General features: G+C 53.9%; 1 protein-coding gene across 1 annotated transcript in view; it reads left to right on the top strand.

The window, feature by feature from the left end:
* Positions 1-1,282: 1,282 nt before the first annotated feature.
* SEZ6L (seizure related 6 homolog like) overlaps positions 1,283-17,182 on the top strand; it is a 49,457-nt gene continuing 33,557 nt past the window's right edge. Inside the window, exon 1 of the mRNA XM_054082394.1 lies at positions 1,283-1,435. Within this exon, the coding sequence (XP_053938369.1) occupies positions 1,369-1,435 (67 nt within the window). The 5' untranslated portion in view covers positions 1,283-1,368. The remainder of the gene's footprint in view (positions 1,436-17,182) is intronic.

The following is a 17,182-nucleotide window of genomic DNA, read 5'->3' as shown; positions in this document are numbered from 1 at the left end:
CCAGAGCCCATCACGCCGCCACCACAGCTGATCAGGCTGCAGCGTGCAGCTCCCTCTCAGCCTGGCTTCACTGGCTGCAGCAGCAGGACCAGATTCTGATGCCTCAGTGACCCAAGGGGGCCGTGGGGGCTGCGTCTGCCCCTCGCACGGCACCACTGCCCTGCTTTGGGGGAGCCCGAGGGGAGCGAGGGAGGCAAGGCTGAGGGCTTGAGCTGAAAGGCAAGAAGGGCTTGGGGTGCTGAGAGGGTCTCGGGGTGCTGCGAGGAGTTTGGGATGCCAAGAGCGAGTTGGGATGTTGAAGAACTTTGGGGTGCTGAGAGGGGGTTGGAATATTGAGAGGGGCTTTGGGTGCTGAGGGGGACTTGAAGTGCTGAAGGGGGCTTGGGATTCTGAGAGGGTCTGCGGGGGCTGACGGCGTGTTGGGATGCTGAGGGGTTTGGAATGCTGAGAGGGTGCTATGGGGAACTCACGGACAAGGGACAATGTGATACAAGAAACTGGGCACAGATTAGGCCTGCAGTGGGGAGCGCGGCTCATGTTGGGGGGCACTGGGGCTCCTGGAGACAGGGGGAGAAGGGGGAGCAGGGGAACTGGGAAGAACTGTGGGACCAGGGAGGCTGGGGGGAGGTGGTGTGGGTGTTGTGGCTGCGGGAGCCCTGGAAGGGGAAGAGCAGTGGGTCAGGGCACTGGGGTGAACTGGGGGAGCCCTGGCAGGGGGAGAGAAGGAGGTGGGTGAGTCTCGGACGAGCTGGGGTAGGGGGACTGGGGGAGCCCCAGCAATGGAAGAAGAGAGGTCCGGGGGGTTAGGTCAAACCGGGGGGGGGGGGGGGGGGGGGAGGGGAATGGGGGAGCCCCGGGCAGGGAAGACCAGGGGGTTGGAGCAGCTGGGGGAGCCCAGGCAGAGGAAAAGCAGAGGATCAGTAGGACTGGAGCAAACTGGAGGGGGCAGGGGAATCCCAGGCGGGGAAGAGCAGGGCTTTGGTGGGACCGAGGTGAGCGGGGGGGCTCGGGGAGCCCCGGCAGGGAAAGAGCAGGGGGGCGGGGCGGCTGGGGGAGCCCCGGGTGGGGCAGGGCAGGGGGTCGTTGGGGCCCGGGGAAAGAGCAGAGGGTTGGAGGGGTTGAGGGACCCCAGGCAGGGGAAGAGCAGGGGGTCGATGGGGCTGGCGCGAACCGGGGGAGCCGCGGGCGGGGCTGGAGCGGCTGCCGGCGCCCTTCCCCGCCCCTCTCCTCTCCACCCTCCCCCGCTCCGGCTCCGGCAGCAGCTCCATCCCCAGCCCCAGCCCCAGCCCAGCCCCCGCCCCCGGCCCGGCCCCGCTCGGCTCAGCTCGGCTCGCAGCCCCGCGGAGGCTCCGCCGCCGCCGCCGCACGATGCCGGGGCCCCGCGGGCTCTGCCTGCTCGCCCTGCTGCTCGCCAGCCCCGCGGCCCCGCGCCCGGGTAAGCGGGGATCCCGGGGGCACCGGCCGGGCGGGGGCGGGGGGGCGGCGGGTGATGGTGTTTATGCAGTCGTGACCGGTGAAGGGGGAGTGGGACTGGGAAGGGGTGCTGGAACCTGCGGTGCCGCCCCCCCACCCTTGAGCGGGAATCTCCGGTTCTGCTGCTCCCCGGGCCGAGCCGAAACTTCTGGTATTGCCGGGAGAGCGCAGCGCCGGTACCGGGAACGGCACAGGGAGCGGCACTGGGAACGGCGCTGGTGTGAACGGCGCTGGGAAAAGCACCGGTAACAGCACCGGTAGAGGCACCGGTAACGGCACCGGTAACGGCACCGGGAGAGGGGCCCGGCGGGACAGCGGCGGTTCAGCACCGCGGACAGCTCCCACCGCCGGGCCGGTCCGAACGGGAACCGCGGGGTAACGGGGAGCCGTGGGCTGACAGGGACTGCATCGTATCGGGGAGCCGTGGGATAACGGGGACTGCGTCCTAATTGGGAGCCGTGGGCTAACGGGGAGCCGTGGGCTGACGGGGACTGCATCGTATCGGGGAGCCGTGGGCTAACGGGGAGCCGTGGGCTGACAGGGAGTGCGTCCTAACGGGGAGCCGTGGGCTAACGGGGACTGTGTCCTAACGGGGAGCCGTGGGCTGACAGGGAGTGCGTCCTAACGGGGAGCCGTGGGCTAACGGGGACTGTGTCCTAACAGGAGCTGTGTGCTAATCAGGAGCTGTGGGCTAACGGGGACCATGTCCTAATGGGAAGTCGTGAGCTAACAGGGAGACGTCCTGGACCCTCTGCCTTCCTCCATCAGGGAGAGCAGCCCAGTGTCCCAGCCCCCCAGTATCTGCAGTCCCCCAGTATCCCTGCTTCCAATGTCCCAGCCCTCCGGCGTTCCCAGCTCCCAGTATCCCTGGCCCCCTCATATCTCCATTCCTGGTGTCCCCAACCCTCTAGTGCCCCCAGCCCTTGGTGTCCCCAGCCGGTAATGTTTCCAGCTCCTCCAGTGTTCCCACTCCCAGTATCCGCAGCCCCATGGCATCTCCAGCCTCAGCCGCTGGTGTCCTCAACCCACGGTGTCCCCAGTCCCCGGTGCCAGGTCTCCGTTGGTGTTCCTATCCCACCAGCTTGGGTGCGATGGGGTGGTGAGTGTTTACCCAGGGGCCGCATGTTCATTCCACGTGTTTCACATCTCCACGCAAATCCACTCCTTCTCCCTTTCCCCCTGTCATCCTGCTGCGATGACAGACTGTGAACAGGCTTCAGGACCCGTCTGCGGGTGACTTGACGAAGTCGTTGCAAACTAGCAGGGTGCTTAGAGACTGCTAAATCTGTGCTGCTCCCGGTCTTTCCTAGCTGGAAGGCTGTGAGGATGAAGCAGATGGGGTTTGGTGCGCTGCTGGCTGTGGTTACCGATGCGGATTGATCAGAGGGAGAAGGGGAGAGGCCGATGTCTGCTTGTGCTGCAGTGTTTGTGCAGGGTCTGGGAGACCGACCTCCGGGGCCAGTGGTGTGGTTTGAGCAAAGATTAACAGCTCCTGCTCTTAGGAGTGCTGTGCAATGCTGCCTGATGGGCTTTCATTTCTGCTCTCAAATCCAGATTGCATTGAGAGACTTTGACTTTTTGGTTTACCCAGCTTTCATACTGAGATTATATTACAGAATCTATCCTTTCTGGGTAACAAAACAGAAATGGGCGTAGATTACAGCATTTTCTCTCTCAGCTACATGGGTTTGTGCTCTGTGTATGGCCATGCACATACATGGGAAGGAATCTGACGCGAAGTCTCTATCCACAAACGCTGGCATCCTGTTTCAGCAGCAGAACAAACAGAAATACCCTTTTATCCAATGTGTTACACAAACGCTCTTGTCCAGGCCACTGGTGAGGAGATGTGCATACAGCACCAGGCTCTGTGCTGCCCTGAGGGGGTCTGGGGCAGCTGGGCAAACCAACCAAGTTGAGTGCTGGGCCCAGGATGGGGCTCACAGCTCTGCTGCCTCATACCTTGGAGGAAGGGGACACCCCCCCCCCCCCCCCCACCATGGCAGGGGTTTGGAAGTGGATGATCTTTAAGGTCCTTTCCAATCCAAACCATTCCATGATTGTATGATTCCAAGGAGGGGTGTCCCAATCCCGAGCACCCATTGGGAGCACCAGCAGGCAGCCCTGCTCTTCAGGAACAGGATTTAGCCCTTATGACAAGCACAATCTGTCATGAATCTCAGGGTACGAGAACGCAGCGTTTCAAACTCCTCTTTTCTTGGCAGAGAGGGAGCTGATAAATAGTTGACCCTTTATGAGGTTCGGTGAATTATTGCTGTAAAATCCCAAACTCCTGCACACGCAGCCCTGGAGCCAGTGGCCACGTGGCAGCTCTGCCTGTGCCTGGGGAAAAGGCTTGTCATTCTGCTCACAGGAGGTCACAGCCAGGGCCCAGATTAGCAAGCCCCGCTGCTCTCAAACTGTGAGGGGGAGCAGGATCAGAGCCTGCAGAGAGATTGTTCGTTGTGCTCCATCTGCCTGCTCTTTCAGTTCGTTCTTTAAAGAAACAACTAATTTCACATGACTTACGCTGTTCGGTTGCTCAGCTGCTGGCTTTTTGGTGCTTTGCTCTTGCGGAACCATTTAAATCAACAGAGAGGAGGTGTGAAAGCCTCTCCTCCGAACATCCGCTTACACCCGCCCACCAGCATCGAGCACCGCAGCAGAACAGGCAGCACAGGAGCATCCCTTCCCAAGGACTTGTGCCAGGAGGCTCTGGGCAGCGTGCGAGGAGCACGGACATCAGGACGGATATTTAGCATTATGTGGGTGTGGGCAGGCTATATCCAGTCTGGCACTGGTGGGCAGAGGAGGGTGGCATCGCTGCCCAGGTGGGTTTAGGCCAGGACCAAAGCTGGGCAAAGCCTGATTGCTGGGGATGGCAGGGATGCATCCAGAACCCCCTCTTTAGAGATAGAGTTTCTAAAGATATCCCGTTTGATGTGGTGATGACCATGCGGATTCATGTCCACTAGAGGTTGTGATGAGACTGGTAAATCCTTCTTGCAGTGCCAGGATCAGAAACGCCACCCCGGGTGGTGCTGAGCATCCAGCTCCTTCGTAGTCCCATCATCTGCGCTCCCCTTTCTTTCTTCCAAGGTGTTTGAGCACCTCCAGGCTGGTTGCCACCACAGGATAACAAGCCACAGAGGTTCCACCTGGCTTCGTGGTGAGTGCAGCACCATGGGAGAATTGTTCCCGAAAATCAGGTGTGTCCAGCAGGGAGGAAAAACAGAGCGTGGGCTCAGTGAGGGCTGCAACAAGTGAGCGCTGTGCTCTCGCTGCAATCAGCAGCACCCCGAGCGGTATCATCTCAAGGAATGAGATAATAGCACGCAGTCAGGCTGCCAGCGGGTTGTGCGGCCAGAGCTAACGGGGAGTGGAATTTATCTGATGGGGAGGTATCAGAGGCCATAATAAACGTTTCCTCTTCCTCCTCTCCTCCTTAGCAGAAAGAATGAGGAAAGTCTGGATCAGAAGCAAATGAAATCAATATCTCTTAGCCCTCTAATTGTCCCTATTTCTGACACTATGAATACATAAAGGTGCTATTTAAAATGTACATTTTGTGGATGTTACAGCATCACAAATGTTTCCTTCTATATATTTTTTAACTCCTCTGGCAGTGGGGAATTTGACACAAGTGTTTGGGGCTGGAAGGGCAGACTGCAGACCAATTAAGCTAACTGCGCTCACTTGCCATACCGAATGCCTCACAGAAGTCTTATAAAAGCAAACCGTGTAAAAAGGGAAGTGCAGAACATATGGATGTATAAATCTCTATGTCAGCTTCTGCTGGGTTCAGAAATTAATAGATAATACATCCTAGATGAGGTGGCACACACCGAGGTGTGGTGGGTCATCACTGCTTGGGTGATGCAGGTGTTAAAAGTGCCTGGTGTGAGACCAGCACATCCTGCCAGAGGGCAGGGTTGTTTCCAAAGGTATTTGGGGTCACAGCTGAGCGCTGTGATACTTCCATATCCCATTTTGTACAAACAGGTTGGTTTTTTTTAATGAAATGAGCTCTATATGATTAAATATAACACACAGCTTTTGATCTAGACTACAAGCAGCTTCCAAAATCAGTGTATTTTACATCCCTCCGTCATCGCAATGAGTACAGCCAGTTCCAGTGGGCTTTGGGAAAAAAAAAAACCACCCTAACATTCTGTGAGCAATCCCAAAGTTATTTACTTGATGTGATTTTAGTTTTTCAAATATTTGAAAGTGTGGCTGAACACTCAAATGTGCTCCAAGGAAATCCTGTTACAAAACATAGGCTATATTTTAATTAGCATAACGTGCAGTTACATGGCTGGGACTGGAACCCGCCAATAAATGTATCTTTGGGGAGTTCAAATAGATGTCTATAGAAAATACAGCCTGAGCGCTGGCTTTCCAATTTTCCAGTCCATCGGGATGGATTTACACTCTTGTCAGGGGTATGAAATTGCCGTATTCAGCAGCAAGATAGCTCCGTGTCTTTAACCACCCTGTGCCTGGCAAGGCAGGACCGTGTCCTCACATCAGTCCAAGAGACCCAGCAGGTCTGCGAGGGGATCACTCTGCCCATCTGGGCACCCTGACAAGGGCCCAGCACCCTGCTCGCCTTCGGGGCTTCAGCAGAACAAGCGCCAGGATGAACCCCGCTGGTATCGAACGCGGTGCCATTGGTGATATCCGGCCATTCCCCTTCATTAGCGAAGCGGTATCTGGGCCAAAGATGACGTTTCCAGCAGATTGCAGCTCAAGAGCACCAGGGTGCAGCTGGTGCCAGCACCCGTGGCGGTGGGAATGGGGTCCTGCTGTCCCTCCGGCCGTGGCCTTAGGGCGGCAGAAGGGAGGAAGGTGTCCCAAGGAGGGGTTCTCTCTCTTCTGGGGGCAGCAGGGCTGCAAACAACAGTGCTTCAAAGTCCTTGTGTTTGTGCTGCGTCAGGATCGATGTCCCTTCGGGGAGGGCACAGGCAGAGCCCAGTGAAGCTGCTGTTCCACGGCTGCTCTCAGAGGGAGGTTGTGCACATGCAGCCACACCAGCCAGAGTCATCCAACCCCGCCAGAGAGGTGCAGGAGGGCAGGGAGCCCCACTGCCCACCCCACAGCACCCACCATGCAGCGGGGAGCACTGTTCCCTCTGCTGACTCAAAGGGAAAGGTATTTGGCAGACTACGTGATTCAAAGAGAGGCAGAATGATCTTTAACTTGTTCTAAGGTAAAAACCCTGGACGCAACAGAGCTGGAGCTCTGTGATCCCAGCTGAAGCCTGGGACATCTCCAGCCAGGCTGTGCAGCAGTGCTGTGACGCCCTGGGCACAGGACTGTGCTGCATGCTGCTGCCCTGCTGAGGTGGAGAGCAAATCATAAGTGTCAGGAAGGCTCTGGGGAGGCTGCAGTGGGATGAGGGAGGGTTTGGTGTCAGTCTGACTTGGGTTCCTGCAGCTTAGCTGCTGCTCGTAACTGTTCCACAGCTTCCCAGAGCCCTTCCCAAAATGACTCGTTTCACAAGATCATTTTTCATGCTGATGTGCACGTGGATGCACGGAGGAGACCCGTGTGATGTAGGTGCCTCAGCTGTTCTCACTGCAGCCCGAAGTCCAACTCAGTGTCTGAGTAACTCAGTCTGCATGAGCTTCGATGAAGCAAAAGAGAAATGCTTTGCAAACAGTGGTCCTTTTCTGCTGGAGGAAGGTGTCCTTCGTTTCAGAGGACAGGCCACCAGATACCTGCCCGTCTGTCTCTTTTCACAGCTTGTTAACAGACAGGTTGTTGAGGATGTTCTTGCACAGCCCTGTGGTCCGCTCTGATCTGCATCCTCCTCCAGCGAAGATGCCTGCTGCAGTCTTGCCCCAGCAGGAAAGGAAAGCCCAGGACAGACGGACGCTTGCTCAGGGACCTTCTGCACCCCACACTTTTCAGTGGCTGTCCCGAAGGAAGCAGAGCAGCTTGGGCAGGACAGGCAGCTCACCTGCTACAGCAACTGCACCACTGGGAAAGTGAAGAGGAGGAATAAATGAGCTTTGGAAACTTGCAGCGACCCCCTTGTTACTGAGCCCTGTTATTTCTCAGGCTTCATCTGTACAGATTTCAGAAATTGGAGGCGATCCACAGAGCTGGGAAACGGGAGACACTGACCAGAGCCTGAATTAGAAGAGGCAAAGCTGGGAAACAGCTGAAACTCATTTTTAGTCACAGAGAGTGAAGCGTTGTGGATTTCTAGCAGAGGCTTTGGCACAGGCTTGATAAAGAAGCGCAAGCATTGCTATCTTCTACTTGAATCCATAGCCATGGTCCCTGCAGCTGGGGGATGCTCAAGCAGTCACAGCCAGTGCCTGTGTCCTGACACAGCTCTGTGTGTCCTGACAGGCCTGGGACCCCCAAAATTGGGGTGTGGATCATCAGCAAGGAACTGCTGGGACCTTTAGAAGCTGGCACAGACAGGTAGTGCTCCTCCCGCACTTTCGAGAAGACACTATTTCTGGCCTAACGTCTTTCTTAGATGACATGGATGTGGAATAACAAACCCTTTGAAGCGTGTTGCTGCGAGTTAGCATCACGCTGCTAGAGCCGCTGGAGTTGCACTGATTTGTAAAAGCAGGGCTCCAGCTGAGTGGCCCACTCCTTGCCTGCAGGGGAGTGAGCAGGGGGAGCCCGAATTCTGCTCCGTGGGCGCTCATCCCAAGATGGGTGGAGAGGGGGTGTGACAGGAGACCCTGCGCTGCAGCACTGTGTCCCCACATGGCTGGGGGCACACAGAAATAGCACCATCCCCATACTGGAGCATCTTTGCTCAGGGGAGACTGTGTTCCCGTTGTGCTAAGAAGCTGCTTTCCTCTCAGTTCTTCTTTTGCTTGTTAAAATTCATGGCTGTGGTGGAGCTGAGGCTGAAGCGCTCAGAGTGTGGGCAGAGAGCACAGCCCCATCTTTTCCTTTTTCCTTCCCTGGGGAGCACCCAGAAAAGCAGCCGAACAAAAGGAACTCAAGTGCTGACTGAACCAGGAGCTTTCCTGATGCAAAGCAAGGAAGCTCTGCTGAGATTTCCAAGTCTGTGTTGCACAGGGACAAGCACAGTTTGTCCAGATCTTTCTCCCTTTTCCCAGCCCCAGTAGAAGGGAACCCCCTGGTGAACGAAACAACTCCCCCAGGGGCAGGGGCTTTGCATCCCCTCTGGCAGGAGTGAGGGATGCAGAAAGGAAAAGGACATCAGCATTCCAGGACAGATGGCTGAGCAGGAAGGTACAAGGAAACTTTATGCAACTGAAAGCCAAGCTCCTGGCAGCAGCAGGGAGGGAATGTAGGAGCAGTCTGGCCACTAAACCCAGCTCTGGAGGTGCTATTCCAAATGTAAAGCCTTAGTCTGGAAAGGAAATTTGGTGCCAAATGCAAAGGCATCCAAAAATTCAAGTGCAACAGAAGCAATATCTGTGGGACTGATTCCGGAACACTGTAATCTGCTTGGCAAAAAAGGATTTTCATCTTTGTCCGTCTCGCTGTCTCACACACTTGTGCATTACATGCCAAAGCAAGGATCTGTGTCACCACCAGCTGTGCTCAGGAGATGTGGTTCTGCAGGGGTGACCCCAGAAAGGGTCAGCAACTGCGCTTCCCAGGGTGATGGGGAGTTTCATTGATGCGCTTCAGCCCGGTGACAAGGGAATTACTGTGGGACCTGGCAGTGCCACGGCGAGCTGGGGCAGAGCAGGCAGGTGCCGGTGGGAATGATCTTCTCTGGACAGGGAAGGAAAGGGGGTGGCAGAGCCAGCTGGAGAAGTCCCCTGCAAGGTCTTGTGGCACTCAGTATTGGGCTCAGTGCAGTACTGCGAGCAGAGCAATCAACTGATGAAGATATGAAATTATTCCAAGCATCCAGGCACTGATGAGAGAGGAAAAACTCAAGGGGAGAGTGAGGGAATTTTCTGGAAACTGGTCAATTCATGGTGTTTCAGAGCTAGTCAGAGCAGCTGAAAATATTTAAAATTCCAGAGATGATCTCCATCTGACTGTTTAGGGTGGATTAATGGAGCATGTCAACATTTTGTGGATGAGAGCCTTCAACTCGGGTAGATCGGTGGCTGGGGGACAATACAGGAGGACATCACTTCCAATAGGCCCTCCTCCTGCAGCCCCACTGCTCTTCCCCGACAACGGGGCAGCATGACAACACACAGGAACTGGGCTTGTGTTTTCTGATGGTGATTTAAATGCAATTTCAGTAATGATCAGGCTATTCCTGACGGTCCTAAACTTCCATTTGCAAAGATACCAAGTCCCTAAACTGAAGGACTACTCTTGCATGAGCCCTAATGGTCTCCCAGTGCTCCCACCACACTGGCAGCATCTCTGCCCACAGCAAGGAGCTCTGCAAATACAACTGAGCAGATGTCTGCTTGGACACATCAGCTGTCCTTCCCCTCATTGCACAGGATACAAATGAGGGAATGATTTTAAATAAGAGGAGCGGAATGTACTAATGACATTAGAAACATGATCCAAGTGCTGCATTGCTATTAGGGGTGTGCGTGGCTCTGTCAGCCGGGTACCCAGGCTGGCCTGGCGTGGGATGCAATGCTTTAGAGACATCAAACCTATCCCACACCATCAGGGTTAGACAGCTCTGGTGCAGAGGGGCAGATTCTGCCCAAAGCAGCTTCCCACCTGCAAAGCCGTCCCAAACCCCAGCATCTCAGGACACAGAAAACCTGCTTTTCAGAGCACACAGCCCCATCAGACAACCTGGTTCCCTTCACCCTTATCCATCCAGATTATTCATGCAGCAATTCTTAACTTGCTGACGGACACTATATTTACATAAATATCTGAACCAATGAGGTCTAAAACTCTGGTGAGCTCTTAATGGTGTATTAAGTTTTGGAAAGAGGATTTTATCAATTTACTGAGAGTACAAATCAACAGAGCAGAATTTACAAACCCGTCAGAAAGCGAGGTGACAGTTCGGAATTAATCCTCTGCCTGAGGCACACGATGTACCTCCACAAACATCTCTCAGAATAAATATATTTGAGAAATAGCGAAGGGAAACGTAGCTTCTGATGCCTTTGTACGCTGCCAGCGAAACGGCTGCAGTGTCAGTGGGCAGATGAATGGAGCTAATGTAATCGGGAAGGTGCTGCCACCTCCCGCTTTATTTTTATCCAAGATTCAGTCCCCAGCCTGCGTGGAAATATTTCAATTTGTCTTGATGCCAGAATTTCCCAAAAAGAAAATTACCCCAATAATCCTTTTTTTCCTCATTCATTCTCTAAAAACCCGAATTAAATGCAGTCTCTTTGCACGCACACACAGTGCTTGAAGCAGCATGGGAGCCAGCGCCCCATGGGGGGGGGGATGAGGCATCCATCGGTGCCTCCAGGGGCAGATGGTGTTGGTGGATGACTGTGGCTTTGGGGTAATAACTGGATGCCCCATCCCTGGAGGTGTTCAAGGGCAGATTGGATGGGGCTCAGAGCCCCTGATCCAGGGGAAGATGTCCCTACCCATGGTAGGGGGTGGAACTGGATGCGCTTTGAGGTCCCTCCCAATCCAACTCGTTCCAGGATTCTCTGATCCCTGGCCTTGGTCCCAGGCTGGCAACACCACTGCCCTCCTCCGGGAAGCTAAGCTTTTTGGCATTTGCTGGGCAATAGCACTGCTTCTTGCATGAAGAGCAAAAACAGCTTTTGGTCTCCTAACCCAGTGCAGCATCCTAAAAATCACAGGTTCCTGCTTCTCCTGGGCCCTTTGATCCACACCTCCCAGGAGAGGCTAAGGATCTGTGCAGCCCTTGCCTCTGTGAGGAGCTGGAGCTGCTCCCCCATAAGGGGCTGGAGCTGACACTCAGATGAAATCAGTGAGGCAATTTCAATTAAAAGCAAACTTTTCAAGATATCTAATAAAAAAAAAAATATAAAGGCTGCTTTTCAGCTTTTGTTTCCAGTACACAGAGGAGCCCATGCCTGGCAGCGGTGAAATGGCTGTCTTTATTGTGTAGATGACTGTGAAGGACACAGGCTGTGTTCCCATTTAGGAATGCATTCAGTCTTTCTTGGAATTCATTAGGAAAGGTAGGGAGGGAAGAGTGCAGCAAAACAAGAGACCTTGCAGCTGCAACCTCTCCTGACAGAGACACAGGGGACTATCAGCCTGCTCCCCCAGAGGCAAATCTTTTTAGCTTTTCCACTGCAAAATGTCTTTTACATCATCTAAATTAGAAAGCAGTTTTCTTTGCTCTAGTTGGGGCTTATCTAAAGTCTCTGCAGTGAAAGACAAGCTGTGATGCTGGTTCTCCAGCATCGCTGCAGTTGAGTCCTAGACAGAAGCCGCCACAGCTCTGAGCTAGGGCCCACCTGACACAGCTGAATGGCTCTGGTAGATGTCAGCATCCGTGCTCATCTCCTACAAGCTTTGGCTGGTCTTGTATGTGCCGAAAACCTGCATGGAGCAGTTCCCTTGGAGCCAAGCAATGGCAGAACCAGCAGCTCACTTTGCTCACCTGAGCAAAGCGTCCAACATTTCCTGCAGGCTCAAAAACCGTGCGTGCCTCAACATTACACTTGGAACTGGAAGAAAAAAAACCCCAACAATTTGCCAGCCTCAGGAATTAGCAAGACAGCCTATTTGCAGACCCAGCACCACCTCAGTGGCTGTCCATGCTGTGAGGACGCAGCTCTTGCAAATCAATGAGGGAAAACCAACGCAGCAGAAACATGGGCACATCAATGAGAAGAGCGCGGTGCTAGGCTGCAGGCAGCTCGGGTCAGCTGCTGATGGTGAAACACGCTGGGAGATGCTCCATGGTGCAAACCGCCCAGTTCTGCCAGCGGGATGCAGTGCAGGGCGTTGCAACTCATTATCGCTCATCGGTACATTGTTACCCAACCGCACAAATTGAATTGAGTCATTGCAAATAACATCCGAGTGACTCACATTATCCAATCCACGCTGGCTTCCATGGGCAGGGGCTGTGTTTTTCCACATTTCTGCTTCACAGCCATCAAACCAACCTCACAAGCAAAGTTTTTCTCTTAATTTTACAGCATCACAGCTTTGGTCGAAACAAGAAGCCTGAAGGAATAAGCGAAGGCAATGGTTTGCTCACATTCAGGTCTATGAGCGCAGAGTTGGAGTCAACTCTGAAGAAGGCCCTCAGCTTTGAACAGTTCCTTCCCAAGCCCCCAGCGCTGCTTCCCAGATACAGCCCAGAGCATTCCCTGGTGGAAAATGCTTTGCACAAGTTGATGTTGAACCTGCTGCCGCTCTTCCTGCTCCCTTGAATCAGCTGTTGTGTTTCTCATGAGCAAACAGACCAACCCTATGGTCTCCTGACTCCAGAAACCGTGCTGCACCTTGCAGGTTCGAGCTGAGCACCAGCAGCCACAGGATGTGACCATCATTTGGGTGACAGTGACACCCGTGGAGGTGCTGAGCCATAAGTTTACAGGGAGCAGAGAGTGGAGTCTGAGCCTCAGCAGCTCTGCAGCTGCTGACTGCCCTCACAGCAGGGTCTGGAGGGATTGTCCTCAGCCCGGGACAGCCCAGGTCCCCTCCAGCAGTTCCTCATCCTTCCCTGAGCACTTAATATTGCATGTCAAAAAGGCAATCTTTAAAACCAGATTTATCTCTCCAATGTGCCTATTTTAATCATACTACAACGCTACCAAAAGGATATTAAAAATTACAATTACTCTGTAGGATCCTAAACAATAGCAGCAGTACAAAAAGCCCTTACCCAAGCTGGACGACACACTGCTTTTTATAATTTGCTGATTCGTTACCTGCTGGGAAGAACAGAGTCAGGTTCTCTCTCTCTGCATTCCTCAGTCAGCAGGGTGTGTCAAAAATAACAACATCACCAGGAAACACGCACAGGCATCAGCAACGTGACATGCGTGTTTTACAGGAATATATGAGGAACATCTGACAAAGCCCCTCTCTCCACACACCGATTCCAATATCAAAGCCCTTCTAGAGAGGCTTGTTGAGTGCCGCTCTGGTGTCACACAATGCTAAAGCTGTTTGGATGGGAGCAGAGAAGCTGCTAACTGAAGAGCCATCCCCAAGGAGAGCTCAGTGCTCCCACAGCACAGCCAGTTCCAGCCCTGAGCTGCCAGCACCCCGCTTCCCAGCGCATCCTCCCCGAGACACAGCTTGTGGCAGAATCATCAAATCACTAAGGTTGGAAAAGACCCCTAAGCTCATCCAGTCCAACTGTCAGACCAGCCCCACCGCGCCTGCTGAACCATGTCCCAAAGTACAACAGCTATACGGTTTTAGGATCCCTCCAGGGTTGGAAACTCCACCATTGTCCTGGGCAGCCTCTTCCAATACTTCACCACTGCTTTGGTAAAGAAACATTCCCTTATATCCAATCTGAACCTCCCCTGGTGCAACTTGAAGCCGTTTCCTCTTGTCCTATCCCTTGTTACTCAGGAGAAAAGACCAGCACCCACCTTGCCACATCCTCCTTTCAGGGAGCTGCAGAGAGCAATGAGGTAGAAGTGAACCTCAAGGGCAGGCATTTAAGGGCTTTCTTATTTAACTCCATCCATCTGTGATTAATGAACAAACCAGGTGATCATTTACACATTTCTGTTTTCTGATTTTTCTATTTCAGGAATTCTTGGAGGTGGGGGAAGGGGTTATTACCAGGTCCCTTAAAAGGGAGGAGTGTTTTCAAGCTCCTCTTCAGCATCCCTGTACCTGCTCCTATGCCTGAGGGGCAGTGAAGCCCCTGTGGGGGCACAGCACCCATTGCCTGGAGCTGGGAACCAGATGGAGCCTCTGCACGGGTGCAGAGGATGGTGAGGCATCTCCATGCAGGGCAGGATGCAGAGGAGAACAGCAGGGAGTTACTTCCAGCGAGCATCTGCTGTGAGGCATGACGGGAGAGGCAGAGACACTGTCTCTGCTGCTTGCCATGGTCCAGCCAGAGGACCAAGGCATCTTTGTTTTTTTTATGATACACTTTTAGCCTTCTGCTGCTCTGTTTTGGGGGAATACTGGATTTCCTGGGTGGTGCCCAGGCAGTGGCACTGGGAGCAGAGGACCAGGCGTCCTGCACCTTGTCAGGCTCATTAGCTGGGCACAGCAGCCGTGCCCACAATCGCTGCCCAAGCAGCCTTCATACGCTCTCAACAAAGAGCCTGGCATCTTTGTTCCCAATGTACTCGCACCCCCACAATAACTGTCATTATCCTTTTCAATATAATTAAGATCAATCAAATGGAATAATAGAGCAGAGGTCAAGGAAGGCTGTTAGTTCCTCAGGGAACAAGGGGCTGCTTTCATCAAAATACCAGGGAGCCAGCTTAATTGTTCGAAATTTCAAAGAATTAAAAACGTGCCTTATAATTGCATGTCCTCCTGCGGTGGAGGGAGGGGGGACCCCAAGAAAGGCTTTGTCTCAGAGAAAGCACAGTGCCTGGCCCCACAGAGAGCTCTTGCCCTGCAGGCACTGTACCCGCAGGCAACACGAGTAAATTCATTTTTCCAAGGGTTTGAAGCCAACCCTGTCCTTGTCTGCATCCAAAGCAGCGGGGACAGCGGGGCGAGAGAGGGGATTCTGCTGCTCTGCTCTATAGTACCTGGAGCCCTGCGTTCGGTTCTGGAATTCTCAGCACAGGAAGGACATGGAGCTATTGGAGTGAGTCCAGAGGAGGCCACAGAGATGATCCAAGGGCTGGAACATCTCCTGTATGAGGACAGGCTGAGAGAGTTGGAGTTGTTCAGCCTGGAGAACAGAATGCTGTGGGGAGACCTTAGAGCAGCTTCCTGTGCTGAAAGGGGCTCCAGGAAAGCTGGGGAGGGTCTGTTGGTCAGGGAGGGCAGGGATAGGATGAGGGGGAATGGTTTTAAGCTGGAAGAGGGGAGATTGAGATGACATTTTAGGTAGAAATGTTTTGCTGTGAGGGTGGGGAGGCCCTGGCCCAGGGTGCCCAGAGCAGTGGTGGCTGCCCCATCCCTGGAGGGGTTCCAGGCCAGGTTGGATGGGGCTTGGAGCCCCTGATCCAGTGGGAGGTGTCCCTGCCCGTGGCAGGGGGTGGGACTGGGTGGGCTTTGAGGTCTCTTCCATACCAAACCATTCTGTGATGCTACCGATATCAGGCTGGTAGGAAACTGCCCTGTGCCTTCCCAGCTGGTGCTGTACGGGTGCACGTGGGCGCAGAGGGGACCGGGCAGGGCTTGGGGCTGCACGCTGCCCTGAGTGGGGAGACACCACTGCTGCTCACCATGCAGGAGGACCGTGCTTCTCTCTTGACATCCTAATGGCTAATGAAAATATATTAGCTATCTGCATTAATTAAAACAAAATGCAGCGGCTCGTCATTAGGCTCTGTGGGAGAAGCCGTACATAGGTTATCATCATCCAGCACAACACAGTGCAGAAATGGAATTAGTTCTGCCAGGCCATCTTTAAAACACAAATCACTGATGACTGATACAGCTGACAATTAATTATATAAAACATAGCGTCGCTGAAAACCATACGAGAGCTGAGAGACACAGCAGCAGCCTGGCTGCCCTGCAAGGGTGGATCCAGGGTGGGGCAGGATGGCAAAGCTGGTGCCAGCCCCGAGCAGAACAACTCTGCTTTTAAGAAGAAAAATAAAAAAGCCTATTAAAAAAAATAGTATTTTATATTTCTTCAGCCAGATGTTGTCCAGAAACAGGCTGATTTCTGAACAAGTAAGCCAGCACAATGTGGTGGTGCATCCACAGCAAGGCTGGATGTGTGGTGACGTATGGAGGTGAGCAGCGGGCTGTGCTGGCGGCCCAGGGAGCAGCTCTGCTGCCAAACCCACGATTGTTTTGACATAATGAGGGTCTGGCAGCTGAAGTGCAGTTTATTTCTTTCTTTAGAGGGAAAATGCTAAGGAATGGAGGAGGTGACTGGCTGACAAACTGCATCACATCTGCCTAGTGGTGTTCCAAGCTGTTAAACAGTGTTTGGGAGCAGAGCGGGTCCTGTCCCTCGTCTACGGATGGTTTTGAGCTGTGATCACTCCACTTCTCTAGGTTGGCAGCCAGCACGGGAATGGGGAGCACTGGCTTTGCCCTAGTTACTAACAGCCTCTGCAGCACAGACCGTCCCCACAATCGATGGAGACCGATCACTGTAATGACCACAAACATCAGTAACCCAACCGTTTTCCTGCCTTTCTGATCGCTGGCAGCGGAACCGTTGGCAATCTGTCAGGACTCATTAGATGCCAGAGCCACATCATTTCCGAGGAGTACAACGGGGTCTGTTCAAGGGCGCGGTGCAGTCGCAGGCAGCAGGTGAGCAGGTTTCTGCACGGCCTCTGTGAAGGAAGAAAATGCAAAGAAAAGCACTGCTTGGATGAGAGTTTCTTCTCACCGGGGCAGGTCCTTTAGGGAGATGTGGCCTACATGGACACACTGACCCCACTTTGTCCCTGGAGAGGGAGAAATGGGCCATGCATGGGGGACTGGGGATGCAGGGGACAAAGGCACAGCCTGGGGTACAAGGAATCCCCAGCGGTGCCCCCCTTCCCTTGCAATGAGCTTCTCCAGCTCTGCCCAGAGCATGGTGCGATCACCAGGTGCCACATCCACACGGTAGGAAGTGCATTAGGTGGGGACAGCAAAAACCAGCACCTATCACTCTGCCAGGCTGCTCCTGTGGTGCCCTCATTGCTCTGAGGCACCTCTGCACCCCAAGAAAGTGACCAGGATCTGGTGGGCTCCAAATCTC

The sequence above is a fragment of the Cuculus canorus genome, chromosome 17, assembly GCF_017976375.1.
Source record: "Cuculus canorus isolate bCucCan1 chromosome 17, bCucCan1.pri, whole genome shotgun sequence".
Taxonomy (NCBI): domain Eukaryota; kingdom Metazoa; phylum Chordata; class Aves; order Cuculiformes; family Cuculidae; genus Cuculus; species Cuculus canorus.
This window is presented reverse-complemented; position numbering and strand designations above follow the sequence as displayed.